The sequence below is a fragment of the Schistocerca americana genome, chromosome 3 (assembly GCF_021461395.2).
Source record: "Schistocerca americana isolate TAMUIC-IGC-003095 chromosome 3, iqSchAmer2.1, whole genome shotgun sequence".
NCBI classification, from domain to species: Eukaryota; Metazoa; Arthropoda; class Insecta; order Orthoptera; family Acrididae; genus Schistocerca; species Schistocerca americana.
In genome coordinates this window covers 989,019,436-989,046,927 of record NC_060121.1, presented here as the reverse complement: position 1 = coordinate 989,046,927, position 27,492 = coordinate 989,019,436, and the positions used below count along the sequence as shown (strand labels likewise).

The window sequence follows — 27,492 nt, the reverse complement described above, 5'->3', positions numbered from 1 at the left end:
AAGTGAAGCCAGGTTAGAAGTGAGGAATTTCTGAAAGATTACTATGGGATGAATGGGTGGAAGGGTTGGAGGGTCATGGTCCAAACGAATGTTTGGAGAAATACATGATAAACACTGTGCTGTCTTACTGCCATTTATTCACTACCGGTTTTGATCGTTGACCATCCTCACAGTGCTAGCACAAAAATGGAAATAAAATGAAAACTTTGAATCTCAAAACACATTACATTTTCGTGAGAGTTACTAGTCAGAAAAATTAAGTGTACTTACAAAAACTACCTATCATAACAATTTCACATGGGATGCATGCTGTTTAACCAGGAAAGTAAACACCATTGATAACTTGAAAACGTGAGAAAATTGATACTTAAATATGTAATACAAGCTTAATCAAGCAGAAAACTATGTTGGCAGGTCGAAAGACACACAAACATACACACAAAATTCAAGCTTTCGCAACAAACTGTTGCCTCATCAGGAAAGAGGGAAGGAGAGGGAAAGACGAAAGGATGTGGGTTTTAAGGGAGAGGGTAAGGAGTCATTCCAATCCCGGGAGCGGAAAGACTTACCTTAGGGGGAAAAAGGACGGGTATACACTCGCGCACACACACACACATCCATCCACACATATACAGACACAAGCAGACATATTTAAAGACCAAATATGTCTTCTTGTGTCTGTATATGTGTGGATGGATATGTGTGTGTGTGTGCGAGTGTATACCCGTCCTTTTTACCCCTAAGGTAAGTCTTTCCGCTCCCGGGATTGGAATGACTCCTTACCCTCTCCCTTAAAACCCACATCCTTTCATCTTTCCCTCTCCTTCCCTCTTTCCTGATGAGGCAACAGTTTGTTGCGAAAGCTTGAATTTTGTGTGTATGTTTGTGTTTGTTTGTGTGTCTTTCGACCTGCCAGCGCTTTCGTTTGGTAAGTCACATCATCTTTGTTTTTTGATAAATTTTTCCCACGTGGATTGTTTCCCTCTATTATATTAGAAAACTATGTTGGAAACATTAAAACCTCTAAGAACAATAATTGCACAGCACCATTGCTCAGGCACAACAAGACCCAGTAGACTAACACACAGGAGTTGATCAAAGAAGCTACAAGTCAGAGTCACAGACCATAGGTCAAAGAACAAGTTAAAACATACGTGTACACGATAGTACAGTCACAGGGGGATACACATGTACTAAAATTACAATAAAAGATATACAATAACAGGAGATACAGTTGCTTATGATGTTTTAAATTCTGTACAATATTATGTGATATAATTGTCACATGGTAGTGTTATGTCACATGACAAAAACCAGCAATCCAATCATTTGGTGAAAACTACCATCTGTGATAATAAACATAGGCGTGTACCGTACTATGTAGTGTAACAGTCACATGTTGCTGTTGTAATGTCACATGATATTATGATGTTGCATGTTAGAAACACCGAGCGAGGTGGCACAGTGATTAGCACTCTGGGCTTGCATTCGGGAGGATGACAGTTCAAACCCGCGATCCGCCATCCTGGTTTAGGTTTTCCGTGATTTCCTTAAATCGCTTCAGGCAAATGCCAGGATGGTTCCTTTGAAAGGGCACAGATGACTTCCTTCATCATTCTCCCTTAACCCGATGGGACCAATGATCTCGCTGTTTGGTCCCCTCCCCCAAATCAATCAACCAACCAACCAACTGTGCTAAAAACAAACTGAACACTAGGTAAGGACTACAACGTACAAAAATATACGTAGACATGTAATGTTGAACAATTATACCAGGCAACACAGCTACAATGAATCATTTAGATTAGTAGTTGCATAACAACTTGGATGTCAAATCCATATCATAAGTTCAAGGATACAAATAGTGTAACCAAATGAGGAACTGCATACTGCATAAAGTGATACAGTGTTATGTAATATAATAATCCCATGATACTATTAAAACATCCAGTTACATTGCAATGTCACATAACAACAAACCAGCCATTTGGTGAGAACTACAACCTAAGAAAAATATACGTAGACGCATAACATTGGAACGTTACCAGAGGCAGTTCGCCTAAGAACAAAGAGCATAAAAAAAAAAAGAAAAAGAACAACCAAAACAATTCGAACATCAAGTCCATATCACACGTTCAAGGATACATGTAGTCTAACCAATTAGATACTAAGACTAAAATCAGTTATAATTGTGTCATACAAAAACTGTAATTAATCAAACAATGGAAAATCCAGGGTGGAATGTAACAATATTAGAAAAGGAAAGTTGCTACTCACCATATAGCGGAGATGCTGAGTCGCAATAGCCACGACAAACACAACAGTGTGTGTGTGTGTGTGTGTGTGTTAATGGCCGAAAGCTATAATTGTGTGAATCTTTTTGTTGTGCCCATTCCGACTCAGCATCTCAGCTATATAGTGAGTAGCAACTTTCCTTCTCTAAAAACTGTAATTATTCATTTAATTGCAAAAATTGTGACCTTTCTATCATATTAATCGTTAGTCAATTTTATTGACTAATTTATCTATAATCTGAACCTGGCATATGCGCAAAATATCTTGTACTATCCCACAGCACCGGTAAGAAAAATCTGTGAATCAGTGAATTTAACTATCAGAAATTATGTACATATCTGTGATCATAACTAAATGACTGTAGCTGTGAAATTACTTGTACATCGTACAAGTGTAGGAACTTAAAAAGAGGGGAGGATAGAGGTATGAGGAAATCCTGGTACCCGTGACACAAACAATGGTGTTTACAGGGTCTATCTGAAAGGATGGCACAAACTTACATGGCTGAAAGCACACGATAATAGGAGCACGAATGTCAAGTAAAGATGGGCTCTAAAACGCATACCTTAAGGGGCTCCGGAACGCCCTATACTTGCAATGTTAAAATAACGCTTATAAATTACATCTTTCCTCACAAAGTATTTGAGGTAGGAAGTTGAACTTTTTAAAGATTATTTATTGGAATATGGGCTACAACTTAACACAGGGATTTTACAAAATTTTATTTCAGTTATTAAAGATGATTTTTTTTTTCAATTGTAATGAAAATTCACAACATTTTTTTGCAATTTTTTATTTATATATTCAAAAATATACAGTTTTATGGAAAAAGGCTGTGTTAAATTATGCAGAAGGTACTGTGTAACATTTACTGAAAGTTTGAAACAATTATGTTTGGAAGATCCTTAGAAAACATGTAATTAGTATGAGAAAATAAAAGTTTTGGGAATCGAGCGACAAAGATTGGATTAACTTTTTAGTGCATTCCAGGTCCATAGGATGGATTATCTTCATCCTCTGCAAACTCCTCCTCCAGCTTCCTCTTGTTCCTCCTCCTGTTTACTCTTGCTTGTATTTCTAGACTCTTTACAGCCCTGTCTGCAGCCCGAAGGCATTCCTTGTCTAAAGCAAGCATCGCTCGTACCATGTTAGAACCTATCTTCATTCCCATATTTCTAAATACCTTGCACCTTACAATGTTGCCATCATTGAAAGTCGCAACAGCATCACACACACCAAAGTGAACTGTTTCTATTCCAACAAATACAGTCTTGGGGATTCTCGACCATATAACACTATTTACACTTTCATTGGGGTTTTGAGTTTTTCCGTGAATACACTTTCTCAACAGTTCAGGTGCTGCTCAGTCTCTGAAAATAGGTTAGCCACAACACATACTTTATCTCACATCACTAAAATGTACCTGATGAACACGGACGTTAATAATAATACCATTTGACAGCAGTTTAACAGCACCACAGTGGGTCACGCCCATGTAGAACACATTTCAAAAAAAATTTAAAAATAGTTGTAGTCTTCGGAATTGAATAAATTATATATCTATTAAAAGGTAATAGTCTGCAGAGTCAGAAAACGCAAAAAAGTAAAAATTGAGCTTTTCATGATTTTGAGCCTTTCCGGAGCCCCTTAAGAGCTATGTGATATTTTCAGTATTGCAAAACACCTCTTCTACCGCAAGCTCTTTGCTTTCCATATTTTGGGAAAACAAGAAAAAAAAATGCCAGTAAACATGTGCTCTAAAAGGTATACCTTAAAAGTTATGAGCACTTGTTCGTTAGAATAGTTGTGTTCCAAAGCACCAAATATGAACAGGTGCTCATAGCTATTACAGTATGCATTTTAGAGCACATGTTTAGTGGAGATTTTTTTCTTGTTTTGGTCCATACTACCACTTCCCAAAATATGGAAAGCAAAGAGCATCCAGTAGAAGAGGTTTGTTTCACAATATTGAAAATCAAGAATACCTCATAGCTCTTTAGGTATGCATTTTAGAACCCATGTTTGCTTGACATTTGTGCTTCTATTATAGTGTGCTTTCAGCCGTGTAAGTTTGCCCCATCCATTTTGATGCGCCCTGTATATATTATTAATCAATTGCAACAGTTTCACTCCTGCTTGGTTAAGTTTGTGTTATAGCTTTACGTATCAACTTTCTTCAGCTTTCAAGTCAGCAATGGCGTATACGTTCCTGGTTAAATAGCATGTATGCCATGTGAAATTGTTACAGTAGATACTTTTGAAAGTAAACATAATTTTTCCAACTAATAATTCTCATAAAATGTAATGTGTATTGGGATTCACAGGTTTCACTTTGCTTTCATTTTTGTTCTAGTACTGTGAAGATGATCCATTTCATAACTGATAGTGAATAAATTTTTTTAAGACAGAACAATGTGTATCATGCATTTCCCTGAGGATATCGATGCTGACTCTACAAGCATTCCCGGCAGATGTATTGTAAATGGTCTTCACGGGTTTGCCGCTGGATCACATTGTGCAAATTCCACAATATTTCCCCGGAGCAAATGTCTGACATCTTCAGGTGGTTCAACCTTCCTCGTAGCCAGGTACAACTGACGGTATCCACACACCGACGCCCGTTTTTTGAAAATGCGCACGAACAATGCGCAGTCGCAGAAATACCACATGCACAGTGATTTTTCATATTCAAACTCCCTCTGCCAAAAATTGCAGAGTGGCTCTCCCGCACGTGCGCTGTACACTGTTATTGTCAACAGTGTGGCCAAACATTACTCACCAATGGCCATACTAGGCCAATGTTATGACGGGCCTGTTATCAAAGAATCTTGATTTTCACATTGTGATTTAATAGCAGCCAATGCAGGGTTCCAGGCTGTGCTCATTTGAAATCCCGTTTCCTTGTTGATGAGATTATTGGCTGTACGGATATGTATTGCTTTCTTAATGATGCAGTCCCAGAAAGATGACGCTGGGGGTAAAACTTCCGTCTTTTCATAAATCATAAGATGTCCTGTATTCATGCAGTGTTCCACAATTGCCAACTTTTCCGGTTGACGAAGGCATGTATCACACTGATGTTCATTGCAGTGTTCTTGTACTGTGCGGCAATACGCTGCCTCACACTGACAGTGAATCTTGTATTCACCACATTTCCTCAGTCCAACGTCATCCTTAACTGAACATTGTATAAATTCAGCGGCTGCCATTACAATTAAATGAAGGGTGACTGCTGCACTTGTGAGGGAAAGGGTGTTCTATATGTGTCAGGAATTGTGCTGGGTGTCCAGACAATTACTATCAGTCCATCTGAAGATTTCAGCAAATCTTTCAGCGGCATCCTGGAACTGGGTAGACAGCGCCACTTGGGCACTGGCTGACTGGTCTGAACAACAAGCTAAGGTTCATCAAATGACTAAATACAATCGCCTCTAAGCCCAAACGCAAGGAGACGTACTGTGTTTATTCTCACACAGAAGACGTTGTATGACACTGCAGTTTTGGTGCTAGAGAAGCGTCTGAATTTTGCACCTACACCAGGGACCATTCCCATCCGAGATGTGATTAGTGGAATAGAACAGGCTGTTTCAAAACTTCCTACGGATGCTGCCGAAGAGATTATGCGTGACACATGCCGCAACTTGACTCAAGCTTCATCTAAGAAGTCCAACTTTAACATCACCTCAGCTGAAAGAAATGCTCTACAAGAATTGAGAGAAGACCAAGACATTGTCATCTTACCTGCTGACAAGGAAAATGATACTATACTTCTCTCACACACAGAATATAACAGCAAGATATACAAACTGCTTGGCGATCCTGCATATTGTAAATTAAAAAGTGATACGACCTGTAGGATCCAGAGGAAAACTGTGCAATTCATCAGGAAGAGCTCGATTCCAGCAAAAGTCGCTAAGGCTTTGCATCAACAGGCTGCAGTTCCTCCTAGACTCTATGGCCGACCCAAGATCCGTAAGAATGGGGTGCCTCTCCGTCCGTCCCATTGTAAGTAACATAGGAGCATCTACTTATTTTGTTGCCAAATACCTGACATCACTATTGGGACCTCTTGTAGGCAAGTGTGACCATCACATTTGAAACTCTGAAGATTTCATAGGTCGCCTGAAAACCCTTAGATTGCCATCATCGGATCTGTTAGTAAGTTTCGATGTTATGTTTTTATATACAAAGGTGCCCTTGAAGGACTCTTTGGACTTCATTAGCAACAAATTTGAGGAGGACATAGTATCATCATTCAAACGCGTGCTTACTTCAACGTACTTCTTATTTCAAGACCAATATTTTGAACAAGTGGACAGTGTCGCCATGGGAAGCCCTCTGTCTCCTTTCGTGCCCAATTATTTTATCGAGGACTTTTGAAGAAAAAGCACTACAGTCAGCCGCTCTCAAACCCTCTTGTTTTCTGCCGTATGTGGATGATACATTTGTGGTGTGGCCACATGGACTTGATACTCTACCTACTTTTCTTCAGCATCTGAATTCGCTCCATCCGAATATGAAATTCACGTTGGAAGTGGAAAAAGATGAACTTTACCTTTTCTTGATGTCTTGGTATGAAGGAAAGGAGATGGAGCCTTGGAACATAGCATCTAACGCATACAGATCTATATTTGCAGGCCACAAGCTGCCATCACCCTGCACAATGCGGTAGTGCATTACATACGTTAGTTCATAGAGCAGTTGTGGTATCTGATCCTGAGAGCCTGTCGAGTGAATTACAACATTGGAAAACACTGCTCCGACAAAACGGTTATTCTAAGAGACAGATACGTAATGCATTCAGGCCCAAGCCAGTTCAGTCTATGGAACAGAATGAAATACGAAGACACCAAACACTTTGGCCTTTTTGAGGTATTTTGGTGCCATGTCGTCAAGTATCGGAAGAGTCCTCGGAAAATATGGAATTAAGTGTGTTTTTCAACCATCTGCAAAACTGAGAAACCTGTTGTGTTCAGTTAAGGATGACCCTGGACTAAGGAAATGTGGTGTGTACAAGATTCCTTGTCAGTGTGGGACACCGTAGAACGGCCAGACATGCCGCACAGTACAAGAACGGTGCGATGAACATCAGCGTCCTACACTCCTTCGTCAACCGGAAAAGTCGACAATTGCAGAACACTGCCTGAATACAGGACATTGTATGATTTATGAAAAGACGGAAGTTTTATCCCCGGCTTCATCTTTCTGGGACTGCATCATTAAGGAAGCAATACATATCCGTATAGCAGATAATCTCATCAACAAGGATATGGAATTTCAACTAAGCACAGTCTGGAACCCTGCATTGGCTGCTATTAAATTGCGACACGAAAATCAAGATTCTTTGATAACAGGCCCGTCATAACACTGGCCTAGTATGGCCATTGGTGCGTAACGTGTGGTCGCACTGTTGACAAACACAGCATACAGCCCACGCGTGGGAGAGCTGCTCTGCGATTTTCGGCAGAGGGAGTTTGAATATGGTAAATCACTGCGCATGCACGATTTCCGCGGCTGCGCATTCTTCGTCCGCGTGTTTTAAAAACGGGCGTCGGTGTGCGAATACCGTCAGTCATATCTAGCCGCGATGAAGGTTGAACCACCTGAAGATGTTGGACAGTTGCTCTGAGGATATATTGTGGAATTTGCACAACGTGATCCGGTGGCAAACCTATGAAGACTATTTACCATATCGATGCTGTTGGCAGTTTCCTGAAAAAAAAAAAAAAACTTTTTGGTTGAAGTAGGTTGGAACTGTTGTAAAATAGGTGCTGTATGTGGTTTCATTTGGTTGTCATCAGTGGGGTGTGTTGTGAGGAAGTGTTTTGATTGCAAAGAAGAAGTAAACGAAATAATGTCCTGTATAAGTCCTGCGTGATTGAAATTAGATTTTGGGCCGAAGATGAGGCATTAAAAAGTTACTGAGACTTCTTTAGGGGTCAAAGCTTTATCAGAAAGGTTGACAACACTGTTATAGAATGGGTGTTCTGGAGCAGTGTGTTTCATAAAAGATGGGGAAAGTTTTTGGGAATACCAAAGAAAAGATCCCACTCTATACATGGCCTCAAACAGCTTCTCAACGCCTTAGGTTCATCTCAAAATGTGACACCTGAATCCATCTCCCTCCTCACACCAGCAAAACCATGCACTACTACCTCTTACCTATTCCTCAAGCTCCACAAACCCAACCTCACACGTCTCCCTACTGATCGTCACCTTGTGGCTGGGTACAATGCTTCCACAGAGCAGACCTCTGCCTTTGTTGACCAAGACCCCCAAACTATTGTCAATAACTTCCCATCCTACATTCAAGACACTGCTCACTTCGTTGACCACCTCTCCACAGTTTCTGTCCCGTTACCACTTGACTCCAAATGGGACATCCTTGTACACCGACAACACCGTTCCCATGGCCTAGCGACCGTGGAACACTACTTTTCCCAATGCCCTCCTCATACCAAACCCACCACTTCTCTCCTAATCCTCCTAGCCAACCACATCCTGTCCCACAGTTATTCCACTTTCGTAGGCCAAATCTCTAAACACACATGTAGTACTGCCATGGGTATTTGCATAGCACCATCCTGTGCCAACTTATTTATGGGCCATCTGGTGGAATCCTTCCTATGCAGTCATAATGTAAAACCTGTTGTCTGGTTCAGATTAATTGACGATTTTTCATGGTCTTTCCACATGGCAAGGACGACCCTTGCTCTTTCTACCATAACTTCAACACCTGCTCCAAAATCCACATCATCTCGTCCTTCTCAACTCTTCCTTACAGCCTCCTCATCCTTAGATGCCACATCTGCAGAAGAATGGAGGAGTTGTTGAATATGCCAATAGCCTTACCAGAAACTTTACTAAGAGATGCAATCCTATCCAGCTCACCCATAAGCAATTCTCTCGTGCCATCTGCTCCTCCGATACTGATAAACCTGTTAACCAGCCAATGCTCAGCACTCCTCTGATCACTCAGTATCACCCTGGTCTTGAGAAGCTCAACCATTCCATCCACCAGGGCTTCGACCACTTTATGTCGTGCCCTAAGGTGAGGGATATCCTACCTAAAATCACACACTCGTGCCCATGCAACCTTCAGAATATCCTTGTGCAGTCCTTTTCCGTCCCAATCTTATTCCCCATGGGTCCTCCACTTGTGTCCGTCTAGGTGCAAGACCTGTTCCATACACCCACCCACCATCTCCTACTGAAGTCCAGTCACATGCATTTCCTATCCAATAGAAGGCAAGGCAGTATGTGACAGCAGCCATGTTATGTATCAGCTGTACTTCAATTACTGCACAACATACTACATGGGCATGACGAGTAACCATCTGTATACGTGAGTTAATGGCCACCACCAAGCTGCGGCAAACTGCAAACTCGACCACCAGTTGCAGAACATGCTGCACACCGCAACATAAATATCTTCAACAGCTGCTTCAGTACACAGGCCATTTGCATACTCGCTTTCAGCACAGTATACACAGGCCTGTGCAAAAAATTCCGGAACATTCGCAATTTCGCATCTGTGGTGTGTTGGCACAAAATGCAGTTGGCATCCCTGCACATTCCTGTGTATGAGGTGTAACTGTTGAAAGTTTCAACGTGTATGTCTGTTAGTTATTGTTCAGTGCTGTATCGAGTAGAATGTCGTGTCACACAGTTTGCGAATTTCGAGATGGCAGGTTTAGAGGAGCAACGTGGCTGCATAAAATTTTGTATGAAAGTCGAGGAAAGCTTTACAGAGGCACACCAAATGATGAAGGAAGCCTACGGTGATGAGTGCTTAAGCCGTACTCGGTGTTACGAGTGGTTCACACAGTTTAAAAATGGTCGGATGGAAGTTAAAGATGACCCTCGTTCAGGACGCCTTTCGATGTCTACTGACGATGCTCATGTCAAGAACATCAGAGAAATTGTGCCTGCCAATCGAGGACTGGCTGCCTGAGAGATCACAGAAGAATATAACATTTCAATTGGACCATGACTGAAGTCCTGACACAGGATCTTGGAACGCATCATGTTGCTGTCAGGTTTGTCCCATGGCTCACGAGTGAAGACCATAAAGATCTTCACCTCGCAATCTGACAAGAGCTTTTGGATCGCATAAATGAGAACAAGATATACTTTAAGAGAATCATAACTGGTGATGAAATGTGGGTCTACGGTTATGATGTTGAAACCAAGGTTCAGCCTTCACAATGGCTCAGGAAAGGTTCTCTAAGACTGAAATAAGCTTGTCACGTCAGGTCAAATGTCAGAGCCTTTCTGATAGTTTTCTTTTGGCTTTGAGGATTAGTTCATTATGACTTCATGCCACAGGGATAAACTGTTAATCAGTGGTACTATTGGGACATGTTGCCATACCTGTTAGAAAATGTGAGAAGGAAACGGCCTGAAATGTGGTGAGACAATTCGTGGGTCTTGCATCACAAAGACGCACCTGCACATTCACCCCTGTTGGTGCGTGACTGCTGCACAAAAAACGAAATCACTGTGCTGCCTCATCCTCCGTACTCTCCAGACCCGGGCCCCTGTGGACTTTTTTTTTCCTTCTTCCAAACTTGAGAAAAGTGTTGAAAGGATGAAGGTTTGCAATGATAGATGAGATAAAATAAAATTCACACATGACGCTTCATGCGCTCCAGCGAGAGGCACACCAAGACTGCTTCCAGAAGTCAAAATGGAGTTGGGAGCGATGTATCAATTGTGGAGGAGAGTATTTCTAAGGAGACCCTGTACAGTAAGTAAAAGCTGAGAGTAGAAAAATTTCATGGACAAAGTTCCGGAGTTTTTTGAATAGACCTCGAACATGACGGGAATTGTCTGTTCAACATATCCTGCACTCTTGCAATTCCCATGGCCTAGTCCTATGCTAACCTGTTCCCACTGCCTCATGTTCCCTTTTCCCTTCTCTCCCCTTCTTCTGCCACTACTCTTCCTCTCATCCCCCCCCCCCTCGCCCCCCCCCCCCCCCCCCACTGTGTAGGCATTCTCCCTCTCCTCCCTCATTTTCAACCCCTCTCCCTTCCATTTCCCTCTTCATCTACACCTTTCTTTCGTTTCTTCCACTCCCTTTCCCCCTCTCCTCAGCTCCTCCCTCTCAGGTCTGCACCCTCTGCAGTGCCACTCCCCACACCTCCACCTTTCCGTCTTCCTAAATCTTTTTTTGTTGTACTCTCTGTTACTTTTTTCGTCTTGTTGTGTGTCCGTGAGGTCATCTGTCAAAAGACCTGCCTCTTTCCGGCTACTCCTTCCTTGTCTCCTTCCCCACCTCTGTCAACTCAGACAACTGCTTTCAATAATCAACTATAAATAATTAGTATTGCTGCATCCACGGGAGTGTGCTTTTAGATGTCTGTCTGGTTCAATGTATGAATGTGTGTAGTATTGTTGGAAAAAAAGGTAGTGTCAGTGCTTTTTTCTGTTGTATGTTACAGCATTCTACATATTGATCTGCTATAGGTGAGTGGTTGCATTTCCATTAGTTTGCATAGTGTAATATTAAAACATACACACAGTTAATCTGTTTATTGCAAAACACCTAGAGAGTTTATGAGCACAATCATCTGTGACTATGTTAATAGATTATGGGTATTTTTCAGTCAACACAGCAGAAAATGTCTTCTTAACTATTTGTTTGAAATTATTAACAGCATATCAACATGGTATTTGTTACACTCTTTGCAGGGTACAAAATTTGTAGATACTGTGGCTCGGCTGATGGAGCGATTGCTGGAATACAGGTGTATTATAACAGATGAAAACAAGGAAAACCGAATGAGTTGTACTGTGAATTTACTGGTATGTATCGTAACATCTGTTAATGCCAGGAAGAGAATGTGCTTTTGTTTTAATCTTGTGCATGTCCAAGGAGTTACACAGCAATCAGTAAAATTACCTGTAGATGTTGCTGTAGGATTTAACTTCATCTTGTTAACTCTGTATGAACATTAGTTCTCCCAAACACTGAAATAAAGAATTTTGCTTAGTTTGCTTTGATTGATTTTGCCTATGATAGTCCATATTACTTTTGCACCTGAAGCAAAGCAGAAAATTTCTATTAGTATCTGTCAATAGTATTATTTCAATAACTGCTGTCAACACGATAAATAAGATGGTAACTATATTGTGAAAATGATAAAATTACAAAGAGAGAAATTGACTGCCTTCTGGAAGTGAAATAATTTTTCACAAGATGACTCATTTAAAAGTGGAAAAAAAACTGTTACTAGGTTTCAGAACAATTAGCTTTTTCAAAGTCAAAAAATGGTAGATTGGGGGAAGGTTAAAAAGGAAGGGTGGGTTACTCAGACTTTAGGATGAAAGGGAACCATCAGTTTGTTGGGTGTCCCCCTCTCATTGTGGAGTATGTGTGACATGCCCTCCTTTATAACCTTCTCCCTACCTATCCACCTTTCCTCCCTAAGAAAGAATCTAATAGTTATGAAAGCTAGGAATAGTTTTTTACATATGTTGACAATACTACATTTAATCCCCTGAAGATGTTTGTAATTTTATGACAATGTAACATTTGGGAGGGGGGGCTACAACCCAATTACATAAATTTTAATCTAGGCCTGAGGTGGGTAGAGTTACATGGTTACAGTGTCAGATAGTTGGAAAGGGGGGGCAGGGGGAGGAAGAAGGGACAGTAGAGAGAAAGGGGTTTTGTGGGCGGGGGGGGGGGGGGGGGGCATGGAGAAGATTGTGTACAGGAAGTGAGAGGGGGCACATATGCAGGAGGCGAGGTATATGTCCGCTAGATTAAACACATAAGAAATAGTACAGGGATAAGTTGGTGGACATGTAGTGAAGGAAAGGAAGATGCGCCGGCCGCGGTGGTCTCGCGGTTGTAGGCGCGCAGTCCGGAACCGTGCGACTGCTACGGTCGCAGGTTCGAATCCTGCCTCGGGCATGGATGTGTGTGATGTCCTTAGGTTAGTTAGGTTTAAGTAGTTCTAAGTTCTAGGGGACTGATAACCACAGCAGTTGAGTCCCATAGTGCTCAGAGCCATTTGAACATTTTTGAAAGGAAGATGCAGGTGAAAGAGAACAGGACAGGACAACATAGTAGAAAAGTAAAAAAGTGTATTGAGTCCAAGTGGAATTGTTGGTGCAAAGGATGCATTCTAGGTCGTCTCCTACTTGAGAAATTGAGGAAAGATGGTCTTGAGGAGTAACCTTCAGTTAACAGATTGTGAAACAAGTAGGAAAGTCAACTACATTGTTGTGTGCTGCATCATGTGGAGTTGGGTGGTCTGTTTGGCCCTTGGCTATTGTGTGTGTGTGTGTGTGTGTGTGTGTGTGTGTGTGTGTGAATATATGTATGTGGGGGAGGGGGAGGCACACGTGCATGTTTGGAATATCAGTCTGAGATTTAATTAAGCATGTTAATGACCTTACAAGTATTAAATATATCTCCAAACATTTGTCTTTCAAAGAATACTAATGTTTAAATTATGCGCACCATTGGTAGTGCCATACTGTAGATTACAAAGACAACCTTATTTTCACATTTAGAGCCTTATTTCTCTGTTATACTGTTCTGTTAGAAATGGCAGCTAAAGGTCTTTCCCAAGGGAAACTGCAATGTTGTTTCAGTTTATAACAATAATGATAATGAATAAATAGACTTAAGTAATGAATTAGGAATAAAAAACTGTGTTATTTGAAGGATTTCATCTTGCTTTCAGCTTTTAGAATTTTATTTTTCAATTGCTGTTTTGGCATTAAGCCATTTTCAAGCATCCACAAAACATAATACAACATAATGTGGACAGTTTACAGCACATAAAATGTAATATTGAGTAGTATCACTGACTAGTTATTCTTTGATGTGCAATTGTGCATATTACGAGGGTTGTATCAAAAGTAAGTTTCCCGTATTTTTTACAGATAGAAAACATTGTTTATTATTATTAATTTATACATTGTTGAAAAGCTTACTTTTGTCTATTTTTCAACATAGTCTCCTTCCCCCCCCCCCCCCCCCCCCCCCCCCCCCCCCCCCCCCCCCCCCCCCCCAACACACTTTTGAAGACCGTGCTCCAGCTTTTGTCTTCCTAAGTCGAAGTAGTCTTCTGCCAACCCGTTGAGGAAGCGTGTGACCTCTGCTCAGCTCTTGAAGTGTTTGCCACCTAAGCATTCCTTTAGCTTGGGGAAGAGGTAATAATCGCTGTGGGCTAAGTCCAGGCTGTACGGGAGACGGGGCATAATAGTCCACCCAAATTTCTTCAAAAGCTCCTGAGTTTCATGAGAAACGGGGGGGTCAAGCGTTGTCATGAAGAAGCACTACTCGCTCCATCAGTCGTCCTCTCTGGTGATTCTGGATTGCTCGCCGGAGTTGGGTCAAAGTTTCACAATATCTATCTGAGTTTATTGTCATCCCAGGTTGCATGAAATCGATGAGGAGTACCCCCTTCCGATCCCTAAACACAGTCGCCATAACCCTCTTTTTTTGTTGGGGGCGATGGTGTAATGAAACACCCATGTTTCATCTCCTGTGGTGATAGAGTCCAACAACTTCTCCTTTTTGCCTCCCCCCTCACATAGTTGAAGAAACTTGCGAGCACAGTCAGGGTGTTGCTCCTTGTGTCTATCAGTCAGCATCCGGGGGACCCAGCGAGCACACACCTTGCGAACACCCAACGTTTCTGTTAAAGTTCTTTCAATTGTGCCATTGGAAGCTTCAGGAATGCATTCAATAATGTCACAGACAGTGACCCTCTGATCTTTGAGAGGCTCACTGTTGATCTTCTGGACAATCTCATCCAAAACTGGCAGTCTTCCACTCCATTCTTCATCGTGAACTTCCATGCAACCATCAGCAAAACCCCTGCACCATTTGCGGACGTGCTGAATGGACATGCACTCTTCACCATAAATCTGTCAGTTGCCAATGAATCTCCATGGGCAATAACTTCCTTGTATGGAGAAACCAGATTACTGCTCAAACCTTGCACTTGGCAGGAGCAGCGATCAACACTTCCATCTCTCATGGCTGCCAAGCCAACAATGAACAACGTAGCAAATTGTGGACGGGCGGGCTCGAGAGTGGGGGGAACCACTGCGCTTGGCACTGTTGTCAGATTTAGCTTAGCACTTTCCCTCGAGGCTGTAGCTCATTGGGAACCTTTCTTTTGGTTCAACCCTTATACATTGTTATTTCTGCATAATATTAACCAATATGTGGAAATCTTGGAAGTACAACATATATGAATGTTGAAAAACTACAAAACTGGTTTTACCTACTGTTAATCCCAGATGTGACGAAGCGAGCTGGGATATTTTTACTTCCCCTCTTGTTTTGCCATGTGCTCCCTTAAAATTAATTTTTTTCAATTTTGAATTAAGTACCATTAACATACGTGAATATAATATGCAAAGGTTGGCCCCCAGTTTTAAAGAATATAACACCAGATCTAATTTTGTGCTTAGTTTTATGTATGTAAGTGATTTTATAATTTATTTTGACTATTCCTAGTTAGTATCTTTTGTTATCAGTAATTGTTTAATAACTTAAATTATATTGTTGATGTATAAACAAATATAAATTCTGTACTAATTGTAAACATTTGGGACATGAAACACTAGCATTCCTAAAGGATCTATTTGTCTCTGTTTGAAAACATGTTAGCAAAGCCAGCCCTTAATTAATTCAAAAGTAATTAATATTTTTGCCCAAAGTATTGTCTGTGTAATGATATCTGTTAATTTCATCATTTAAACAAATAATTTGGCTTAGTCCTCATAGTAGGAGAAACTGATAAAAAGAAGGAAAGTTTCGATGTCTTCAGTTCATTTAATGAGTTAAGTTTTAATTGTAATTTCTGTAAATTTAACTTTAAACAATTTGTAGTTTCAGTACCTATTATTGTGATGATATATAAGGGCCCAATTTTTCATGCTGAGACAGTCAGTCCACGGCCAAGTTTCAGACGAGTAACGTGTGTTGGTTAAAATGACAACAGTGCATCAACTTAACACTGAAATAAGTGTTACACCAACTGGCCTTGTGTGAAAACAATGACATTGTCTGTTTCCATACGTACCTGTTTATTCTTCAAGAATTGTGAACTTTGCGGTTGGGTTTTTACTGCTCGTAGGTGGCTGAAAATGGGTTAATGCCAAAATTGCAATCACAAAATAAAATTCAAACAGCTGAAAGTGGGAGGAAATTCTTTAAAAAATTTATAGAAGCTGTGGACCCATACTACAGGAAAATAAAAAAAAAACTGTATGTTTTATTATCACTTCTGTGCTTTTTATTTGAAAAACACTGTAATCAAAAGTATCTGGACACCTGGCTGAAAATGACTTAAAAGTTCATGGTGCTCTTCATCGGTAATGCTGGAATTAAATATGGTGTTGGCCCACCGTTATCCTTGACGACAGTTTCCAGTCTCACAGGCATACGTTCAGTCAGGTGTGGGAAGCTTTCTTGGGGAATGTCAGACCATTCTTCACGGAGTACTGCACTGAGGAGAGGTATGAATGTCAGTCGGTAAGGCCTGGCATGTAGTCGGCGTTCCAAAACATCCCAGAGGTGTTCTGTAGGATTCAGGTCAGGACTCTGTGCAGGACAGTCCACTACAGGGATGTTATTGTTGTGTAACCACTCCGCCACAGGCCGTGCATTATGAACAGGTGCTTAATCATGCTGAAGGATGCAGTCACCATCCTCGAATTGCTCTTCAACAGTGGAAAGCAAGAATGTGCTTAAAACATCAATGTAGGCCCGTGGTGTGATAGTGCCACACAAAACAACAAGGGGTGCAAGCGCCCTCCATGAAAAACACAACCACACCGTAACACCACCGCCTCCGAATTTTACTGTTGACACTACACACGCTGGCAGATGACGTCCACCGGGTGTTTGCCACACCCACGCCCTGCCATCAGATTGCCACATTGTGTACCATGATTTGTCACTCCACACAACATTTTTCCACTGTTTAATTGTCCAATGTTTACACTCGTTACACCAAGAGAGGTATTGTTTGGCATTTACCGGTGTGATGTGCGGCTTATGAGCAGCCACTCGACCATGAAATCCAAGTTTTCTCACCTCCCGCCTAACTGTTGTAGTACTTGCAGTGGATCCTGATGCAGTTTGGAATTCTTGTGTGATGGTCTGGATAGATGTGTACCTATTACACTATGACCCTCATCAATTGTAGGCAGTCTGTGTCAGTGAACAGACGAGGTCGGGTTGTCCGCTTTTGTTCTGTATGTGTCCCTTCACATTTCCACTTGACTGTCACACCAGAAACAGTGGACCTAGGGATGTTTAGCAGTGTGGAAATCTCACGTACAAATGTATGACAAAAGTGACACCCAATCACCTGACAAAGTTTGAAGTCCATGAGTTACGTGGAGCGCACCATTCTGCTCTCTCACGATGTGTCATGACTACTGAGGTCGCTGATATGGAGTACCTTGCAGTAGGTGTCAGCACAATACACCTAATATGAAGAACATATATTTGTGGGTGGGCCGGCCGGTGTGGCCGTGCGTTTCTAGGCGCTACAGTCTGGAGCCGAGGGACCGCTACAGTCGCAGGTTCGAATCCTGCCTCGGGCATGGATGTGTGTGATGTCCTTAGGTTAGTTAGGTTTAAGTAATTCTAAGTTCTAGGGGACTGATGACCTCAGAAGTTAAGTCACATAGTGCTCAGAGTCATTTGAACCATTTTGTGGGGGTGTCCGGATGCTTTTGATCACATAGTGTACATGTTATGGTCTCACTACATTTCTGGGAAAGATGAGAATGTGCTCAGTGAAATATAGAATAACTTTAAACTATAGGGAACAGATTGCAATTAATCATATTTAATATGAATGTTTCTATTTTGCAGGATTTCTACAGTGAGATTAATAGGAAGGAAATGTATATTCGTTATGTAAATAAATTGTGCGAACTGCATTTAGAATGTGATAACTATACAGAGGCTGCATTTACATTGAAGCTTCACAGTAAGTTGTTGAAGTGGTCGGCTGAGCCACTGCCACCGTTGCTTCGCAGTCTGCGCCATCCCACTTGTCAGACACACCGTGAACTTAAGGAAGCCCTCTACTATGACATCATTCATTATTTTGATAAGGGCAAGGTTTGTACTTTCTGCATATAGATATTTTTGTGTAAACCTAAATGAGAAGTATAGATATAAGATTTGTAGCTCAATATCGTGCAGAGCAGAACACTTACTTACCTATCACAAAGACGCAGAGTGTTGCACCAGGCTGCAACAAGTAACAGGGAAAAATAAATAAAATCTCTGCTTCACTTTCTATATTAATATGATTATTATCAATAAATGACCACAACATTATGTTAGGAAATGTCCAATATAGGGTTCTGAACATACTGAGAATTCAGTAGTCCTCTTTCTTACACTGGGTTGTGCAAAAGCCCATAATGGGATTTCATCCCTCAAGATACTTTTTTTCTGGTCATCCCTCTAGTCTTGTATTTTTAATGTGTGTCTTTGATTAGTATAACAGTGACTATCAATTGAAACATGTATCTGAATCTAACTAGTCACTTTGATTTATCTTTCTACAACAGGTTTAGGAGAATTTTCTCTCTATAATGTTGTCTTTGTATGAATATTTATGTAAGAGTTATCTTTCGGATTACTTACACAACACTTAATGTAGTTCCACTTCCACCTCTGTGTTTCCTTTAACTCTGAGAATTCAAGTCCACCTGCTTAGCTGGGTGGTAACGTGCTCACCTCCCATGCAAGCGGGCCCGGGTTAAATTCCCAGCCAAGGTCGAGATTTTCTCTTCTCGGGAACTGAGTGTTGTATTGTCCTCATCATCATTTCATTCTCATCACTGGCATGCAAGTCGCCCAGTGTGGCGTCAAATGAAATAAGACTTGCACTTGGTGGCCAAACTTCCCCGAATAGGGGACTCCCGGCCAACGATGCCGTACACTCATTCCCATTATTTTTTTCTGAGAATTCATTGTTTCTGTTTGTGACAGAGCATTCAGCCTTCAAGACAGGATATCTAATGTTTCAATACGCATTTATTGTGTAACAAATTCTAGATTGTCAACAATATAGGAGAAGACTGATTCCTACTTACTGCAAAGAAGACGAGTAAAGTTGTAGACAGGCACAATCAAAAGACACTTACATAAAGCTTTCAGCCACAGCCTCCATCAGTTAAACACACACCATTCAGACACACAGGAATGCACATCCCATGCACACATGACTGCCAGCTGCAACATCTTGGGCCCGAGATACTGGAGCTGTCAGTCATATGTGCACGAGTTGTGCTTGCTTGTGTTTATGAGTGGTGCACATTGCTCTTTTGCTGATGGAGGCTGTGGCTGAAATCTTTATGTCAGTGTCTTATAATTGTGCCTGTCTGTAACTTAGCGTGTCTTCTGTATGGTAAGTAGCAATCTGTCTTTTCCTAAATTGTTGATATTTCTACCTGGAGTTTCCATTGTTAGATTTTGGATTTTCTTCTCCCCACTGCTTACCCGCATATTCCTCTTTACTTTAGAACTGTGTCTCTGTATCTGTGTCTTTTGTTAACAAAGCTGTAATTATTGGTCACTTTGTTGTTCACAACTTGTAAGTTTTTTTTCCTGCTTCTTCTTTAACTTCTGTAGTGTTAACTGTGCTTACAGCAGCCCTTGATGTCATCAAGCACAAGGTGTTTCTGTTTTGATTAGATATGGGCATTTGGTACAAGACATCTAATTAAGTTGTGAAACATAATCAGTAGTTAAAGCTTCATGTGGTTTAGTGTAGACTGAATGAAAAATTATATGCTATAATAAAACTATAAAGGTCCTTTTAAAAGTTTTTGATTTCTTTGTAGATGTGGGAAAGTGCATTGAGTATATGTAAAGAGTTGATTAGTTTGTACGAAGAAGAGACATACGATTACTTACAACTAAGTTGTATACACCAGCGTATGTCACAGTTTTACGACAGTATTATGAAGCAGATTAGACCAGAACCTGAATATTTTAGAGTGGCGTACTATGGCCGGGGATTTCCTGCCTTCTTGCAAAATAAGGTAAGTGTTTTGCACCTTGCAGGGGTAAATATCGTAGAACACAGTAAAAATTATTACTGTTTCATTATAATTCTTACTAGGACATTTGGAAGAGGTACTAATTTTGTGTTCCATCCTACAGGTATTTGTATATAGAGGAAAGGAATATGAAAGGTTAAGTGATTTTTCTAGTCGTACAATCAATCAGTTACCTAATGCGGAACTCATGAATCGCCTTTCTGCACCAAGTGATGATATCACTGAATCTCCACATCAATGTATCCTTGCATATTATTTTTCTTGCTGTCATGTGAAACCATGTTGTTTAATTCTTTTAAGTGTACAGCAGCTATCATTTAGTATTATTAAGAAATTGCTCTAAGGTTGTTCTAATTGCAGTTGTGATCACATGAGGAGGTGTGAGAGGTTTTGTTTCCCATTCCACTGACATGTGATAGTCCTAGTAAGAGGTGAACCATAGGTTAGCAATAACAAGAAAAAAAAAAAACTATCTTCTCTCATGAAAATCAAAATCCCAGATGTGACAGTATGAAAACCAAAGTTTGTCATTGTAACTTACTAAAATCCCAGTATTGCACAATATCTGCATGCTTTTTCTTTGTTTTTCAGTTATTCAGATCTTGCACCACTAGACATCTGAAGAGGTTATATAAAACTGTATGCTTGCTAACCCCCATTATAAAACCTTAGTGTAATGAGTATCAGCCACAGTCCCCTTAATGAAGATTGTTTTCCATTTTCTGTGTTGTGCTGAGAGTATTTTGTGAGAAAGTGAGTGAGTGAAGCTGTTCCTGGCTTAGCTCAAATAAGAGAGAAAAACATCCATATTCATTCTATGTATAATAATAATTTGACACATGCTAAGTCCCCGTGTTAATTTTAATCATTTTGGTGCTCGATGTATGGCACATTTCCTTTATTGGCAGAAATGCATTTGAAAAGGTGGCGGGTGGAATTAGGTTATCTACATCTCATGATTCAATGATATGATTTTATATACAACTGTGTCACAATTGCTCGGTCAAAGAAGACAGTTACTCTGTTTTTGAAACACACTCTTCTTCCATAATATCTGTTTCAAAGTTGCTCATCAGTAACAAAACCTCTCTGTTCATAGTCTGTTGCCACTTGATGATAAGCAGCAAACTATATCAGAAAATAAAGCCTTGCTTTGGAACATCAGCAATTTGTTTTTATAGCTAAATCTGTGACAAATCTTCACTTTATATGAGAAGCTTACTAAAGTATGTGATAATGGACATGAAAGAGAAAATTCAAAGAAGTGCTTTTCAATTGAATTTAGAGTTATCTAGTTAGTCTGAGAGCATTACAGAAATGTTCAGCAATTTTAGTTGAGAGAAGAACTGTACAAAACCTGTAAAGAATTACTCCAAATTTCAAAAGTAGGCAGAGAGTTGCACTGACACACAACCTGTGTATGTGATATGATGGGCTTAAATACCAGTGTACACCAAAGTATAGATGTGAAAGTAGCTGATGTTTTGTAAAGGAAAATGTAGTCCATAGTAGGTTATAATATTCTTTTTTAATTGTGTGAACAGCTAATTAATAAAGAATATTACAGCCTACTACAGACCATATTATACTTTACAAAAATTTTCTAGTCTCCAGACACATGTAAAAATGAAATTATAGCTGATGTTTTCTTTGTTGACGTTTCAAACCCATGTAGGCCATTATGTTCATCTCCATGCTTATATTAGAATTCAGAAGAAGTAAGAACAGACAAATAACACACAGTGGGCTGAAATGTAATCTTATAAGTTACAGGAATGTGCCTTTACTGATAAATCCTTAATATCAATCTTCAGATATTCAGATAAATAAAGTGGAACCAGTGATGGATGACCGTCGGAAAAGGTTTTCAGGGAAGGCAATCAGTGATCAAATAATGCGGTATTTCAGGTATGTTTGTTACTCTCATTAAGTATTTAAAATGAGATTGACATTAAATTTATCTCTGTTAGTTGCTTGCTTTTGTTGTATAGTATTAATGTTTCTTCATAACATGTGTGAGAATAGGTCATCAATCTCAAAACAGAAGAGCCACTGAGCTGCAGACCACTCTTCTCTGTATATAAAATGTGATGTCCTGACTGACTGACTCCTCATCGGGCAGCCCAAACCCCTAAGGATAGAAACTAGAAATTTACAGAAGCTTTGGATCTTATACTGTAGGTGTCATTTAAGACGGAATTTTTCAAAATTGCGTGTTAAAGCAATTTTGGAAATTTAACCCTGTGAAGGTGAAGTAGTGGGTGAAAGCCTTTATTTGAAAATATATCATTATTAAAGAATTACTACAGTATTTTTAAAGCTCGTACAGTCAGAAAAGACTATACCTATGTGGTCTTAATTTCTGAACAACATAAAAATATGATTAAATAAAAACAAAACAAAAAAAATCTCTGCAGGCCATACAATCTACGCGAGCGAAGCAGTGGGCACTAAACTAGTATATGTATAAAAAGAAAAATCTGTTTTATACTGAAATAATATTCTTCATCCAACAAATATATAGTATGTCAAATTATGGAAGATTATTGTCTGTGAATAGTTAAGAAATACTTTCTAACTTTGTAAACAGAAAATGAAAATGATATCAAATCTGACTTTTTGCAAGCCATTGAAGTTGGCTTCAAAAACACAGAAGAAAGTGAGAAAGAAGGGAGAGATGTTGAATTTTTTTTTTTTTTTTTTTTTTTTTTTTTTTTTTTTTTTTTTTTTTTTTTTTTTTTAACTGAAAAGTGTGGCTCAGTTCTAAGCTTCTAAGCTAAGGTGAAGACCAACACACGTAAAATAAGGATGAGGCATTTGGTGAAACAGTTGAGAACAAAGATGCTTTCATTGTAAGATGAGAAAAAAAGTAGTAAAGTTATTACCAGAAAAAGTTCTACCTAGCCAAATGTGTAAGTACATCACCAAGTGACGTGAAGATATGGAATAAGAAAGACAAATGAGAAGTAAAGCTAGTATTTGCCAAGATAGTTATGTGTAACTGAAAGGTATGGTCATCTTTGTCAAGGACAAGGTGGCTGAGGGTAAGGGATTGATCAGTCTGTAAAGTAAACAGTAATTTGTGGAAAAATTGATTACAGCAAGAGAAGGGAACATTTTAATGTGAGATCTTGAGGAGCAACACAGAAGGGGAAACCAGACAGGAAGAAATATATGTGCAACTATTGTTTGGCTATGTAGGTGAAATTTTTGTGGTAGTAGTGTAGGTATTGACGTATAGGGTTTTGGGAAATGATGAGATTGGTTTAAGAAAAAGGCATGACTGACTGTCGAACAGTAAAGAGATAGCAGCAAGATAGATTGTTTCTGTACACAGACTAACTGACTGCTGAAAGAACAGAGAAGGTACATAGTAAAATAGTTACTTGATTATTGAAATAGAGAGCTGTTTAAAAAAACACCAGTCAGTCTTTTAATTTTGAAATCAGGCTATAATTTGAGACTGCACTTGACTCCATTTTTCTCTTTTGGTGATGCTTGTTTAATGGTTGAACAATTTGATTTTGGCACATGACTCTGTACCATTAATTTATCATAAAAAAAGGCAATTAATGCTCATAAGCAAAATATTAGTAGAAAATGTGTACAGAGATCATGTTGAAACAATAAGATTTCTTTTTTTGGTGTAGGACAGTTGAGGAAAATCATAAACAGAATCTATAAATAATTGTAAATGACACCTTTTTTTGATTACAATTATGTCTTCTAACTGGTAGCATGCAGTTCAACCTGTGAACTGAAAATAATTTTACACAGTCACTTAACAAACTATTTGTTTTCCTCTTTGTACAAGGCAGTATGAAGTTGCTTTTTCCCAGATGTAGGTAGAGTTCTAAAAATGCAGCTTATTTCTTATTATACATAGGAGATGTATGTCTTTCAGCCACTTACATTATCTGTTGACAAAACAGTGATGTAATCATTAAGTGCATACAGTTCTTCCATAACTACAGAAACTCACAATTGTTGAGGTGCGAGTTATCCAGTTTGTAGCTTATTCATGAATAGTTCAGTGATTTTTGAAAAAAAAAATAAAAGAACACAGCTTGAATTATTCTGTAATACTTAAAATGAATATTTTCATTGAGAATACACTATTATGGATGTGACACATCTTTTATCACCAGAAGATAATGTGGATCCTAATTGCTTCATCTGACACTCCTGAAATATTTTCTTGGTGTTTCGCGTTTCACCTTCAGGTAAATGTGAGGCTCTACTCTTGGACAATTTCCTGTCTGTATATTTGCCTAGCCTTTTTGCTAAGAGCTAAAAAATTGGTAGTTTCCAACTCATTGGCAGTTGATAGTAAAATAAAATGATTTAGGTTTTCTTATTGGTAGTTTTCTAGTTGCTGAAAGATCTCGATAATACTGTAATTTGTTCAGTGGGTCATTGAAATTGTTTGTTAATGTATTTCACACTTCTTGTTATTGCTGGTGATACAGACAGTTTACATGTGTTAGGAAGATTACAGATAAACACAAATGTGGTGTTCTAATTTTCAAAAATAAATTGAAAAGTATAGATAAGTTAGAAAATGGCGACTCTGCATTAATTCTCTGGGTTATGGGATAGGCATACAGTGAGAGACCTAAAAATAAATGAAGAAAAGCTGTTAAATTTTGCAACCCAAGTTGACAGCCATCACCGCATCAGGTCCATTGTTAATAGAAAAATTCGGAGAGATGCTTCATCAGATTTGCTGACTCAGTTTTAACATTTCTACAAAATATGAGAAGCTGCTGTTAAGAGTGAGAAAGTTTGTGCTAATGAAGACACAGCTGATGATTTTTATGGTCAGTTCTTTAGTTACTTTGAATATAGTAGTTGTCTCCTAGACCAGATTTACAATGCTGGTTGGGTTGTCTTGTTAGGGTGTGCCCATGTGACCTTAAGCCTCTCAGACTGAAGAACGTGCTAGCAAATGTAAGCATGTTAAAGCAATTTCTGTGAAATTCAGTGAGTGGAAACAAATTGAAGTCACTTGTTGCTGTCAAATAGGGGGAAAAGAAAGAAAGAAAGAAAGGGAAAAAGGCTGTTTTTTCACTGGACAATACACCTAGTCAATTCAAATGTGATGTGCAGCAGTTTCTGGTAAAAACAACTGTATTTTGGATTATTTATGTTTTTCAATTATCCATGCAATCTCAGGCCTTAATTAACATGGATAATCGGGAGCTTGCTGTAATGCAGAATAATGTATCTGAGCTGTACAATTCGTGAATTTCATTGATTATTTCTGTCTATGTTAGGAACTGATGTGGTGATCCAGATTGTATGTCTCAGGCACTTTAAGGGTGACACTGTATTTCTGCCTAAGTTAGGAACTGAGATGGTGTCTCGGGCACTACCGAGGTGACACTGAAAATTAGACAAGGATTAGTTCCAAACAAAATTTTAAATGATTTTATTGTTTTTCAAAATACTTCCCTTTAACATCAACATGGTTCTGATTTGATGATGCTAGACCATAAAGCAATGATGCCACTCTTCCTGAGGTACTTGAGAAACCAGATTTTTATAATGTTCCACTGCTTCATCTGATGATGAAGTTGTTATTCCATGCATTTTATCTTTAGCTTTTGTAACCAAAAAGGAAATCAAAAGGTACTGAGTCAAGGTCGTATGGTAGAAGGACCACAGTGCTGACCTTTAGGGCATACAGTTTCTCAGTTTTAATCTTGCTGTATGCAGCGATGCTTTGATGTACTGTAAACTTGTTTCTTTTGAACAACAATGAAGGGAAAAGATAGAGTGCTACTTATTGTAAAGATAACATGTTAATTTGCAGGCTGGCACCATTAAAAGACACTTTCACATTAGCTTACAGCCATAGTGTTCATCAGAAAAGGAAAGGGAAATACATGTGCATTCATTTACACAAGCAAGAACACCTCACGCACACGACAATCTCCTCTGATCTGAGCTGCTCAAGATTGAGGTGTTGTTGCTTGTCTTAATGAATGTGTGTGTGTGTGTGTGTGTGTGTGTGTGTGTGTGTGTGTGTATGTGGGCGCGTGCGCGCGCCCTGTACAACTCGTGAATTTCATCGATTATTTCTGTCTATGTTAGAAACTGATGGGGTGCTCCAGACTGTATGTCTCGGGCACTACAGGGGTGACACTGAAAATTAGACAAGGATTAGTTCTTGTGTGTTTCCCTTTCTTTTTCTGCCAGACTATGGCTGAAAGCTAATATGTAAGTGCGTTTTTTTTTTTGTACTTGTATGCAGCTTAATGTGTCATGGTTAGTAACAATCGATCTTGTCCTTAGGTTCATTGTTACTCCAACTTGGAGTTTCTATTGTTTCTTTCGTGTGTTTTCTACATATTTTTCAAAAATTTGTAGTCAACAGACATTTGTTTGGTCAGTGAATGACGCGCTGGTCGCATCATTTGCCAACTGTCATTAATGGCTGCCTAATTCACAAGATCAAACATGGATAAAATAATATAGTCATTTGTTTACCAATCTGCAGTAACAGTAGAACTGTTTTCAAGTGCTATAGTAGCAATATGGCCCATTCTAGGAAAAATATCTAGTTACCATCTTCTTACCAACACTAATAATCTGTAAGACTTTTGCGGCAATAGGTGCTGTTTGAAAGATCCTTTCAGGGTCACGACAATAAATCAAAGATTTGCCACAAATAATGATATTCTGAAGCAAATCTGAAGTGACACCTTGAAAATTTTCCAGAGTTTTTTTGCACTATAGACAACAAAATTTTCTAACATCTTATTTTTTGATGTCAAATATTTTGGATTTGACTCATACAAAAGCTCATTGTTGCCTGAGTAAATTCATAAGATGTTCATCAATATTCTTCAACCTATGCTGAAACAGCTGCAATATTTTCATCAGTGGGTGACCTTCACGAAATTCATCACTAAATAAAAGTCATTCTCTTTTGAATTCATTGTACCAACTAGAAATTGTTGCCTTAGATAGGGGTCCTTTGCCAGATGCATTTTCAGGTGATCTTCACATTGTGTAGGTGATTAAGGATGATTTAAAATCATAAAATAGCGTAGCCTGGAAATGTTCCCTGGTCATATTCATTTTTCTGTGCACACAAAAAAAATCTTTAAATGTTGATCA

The 27,492-nt window shown here is 39.4% G+C and overlaps 1 protein-coding gene across 1 annotated transcript in view; it reads left to right on the top strand.

The window, feature by feature from the left end:
- LOC124605633 (dedicator of cytokinesis protein 1) overlaps positions 1 to 27,492 on the top strand; it is a 460,559-nt gene that overhangs the window by 272,262 nt on the left and 160,805 nt on the right. The window contains exons 23-27 of the mRNA XM_047137451.1: positions 11,992 to 12,105; positions 18,161 to 18,412; positions 20,149 to 20,349; positions 20,471 to 20,606; positions 22,182 to 22,275. Of these exons, the coding sequence (XP_046993407.1) occupies positions 11,992 to 12,105; positions 18,161 to 18,412; positions 20,149 to 20,349; positions 20,471 to 20,606; positions 22,182 to 22,275 (797 nt within the window). The remainder of the gene's footprint in view (positions 1 to 11,991; positions 12,106 to 18,160; positions 18,413 to 20,148; positions 20,350 to 20,470; positions 20,607 to 22,181; positions 22,276 to 27,492) is intronic.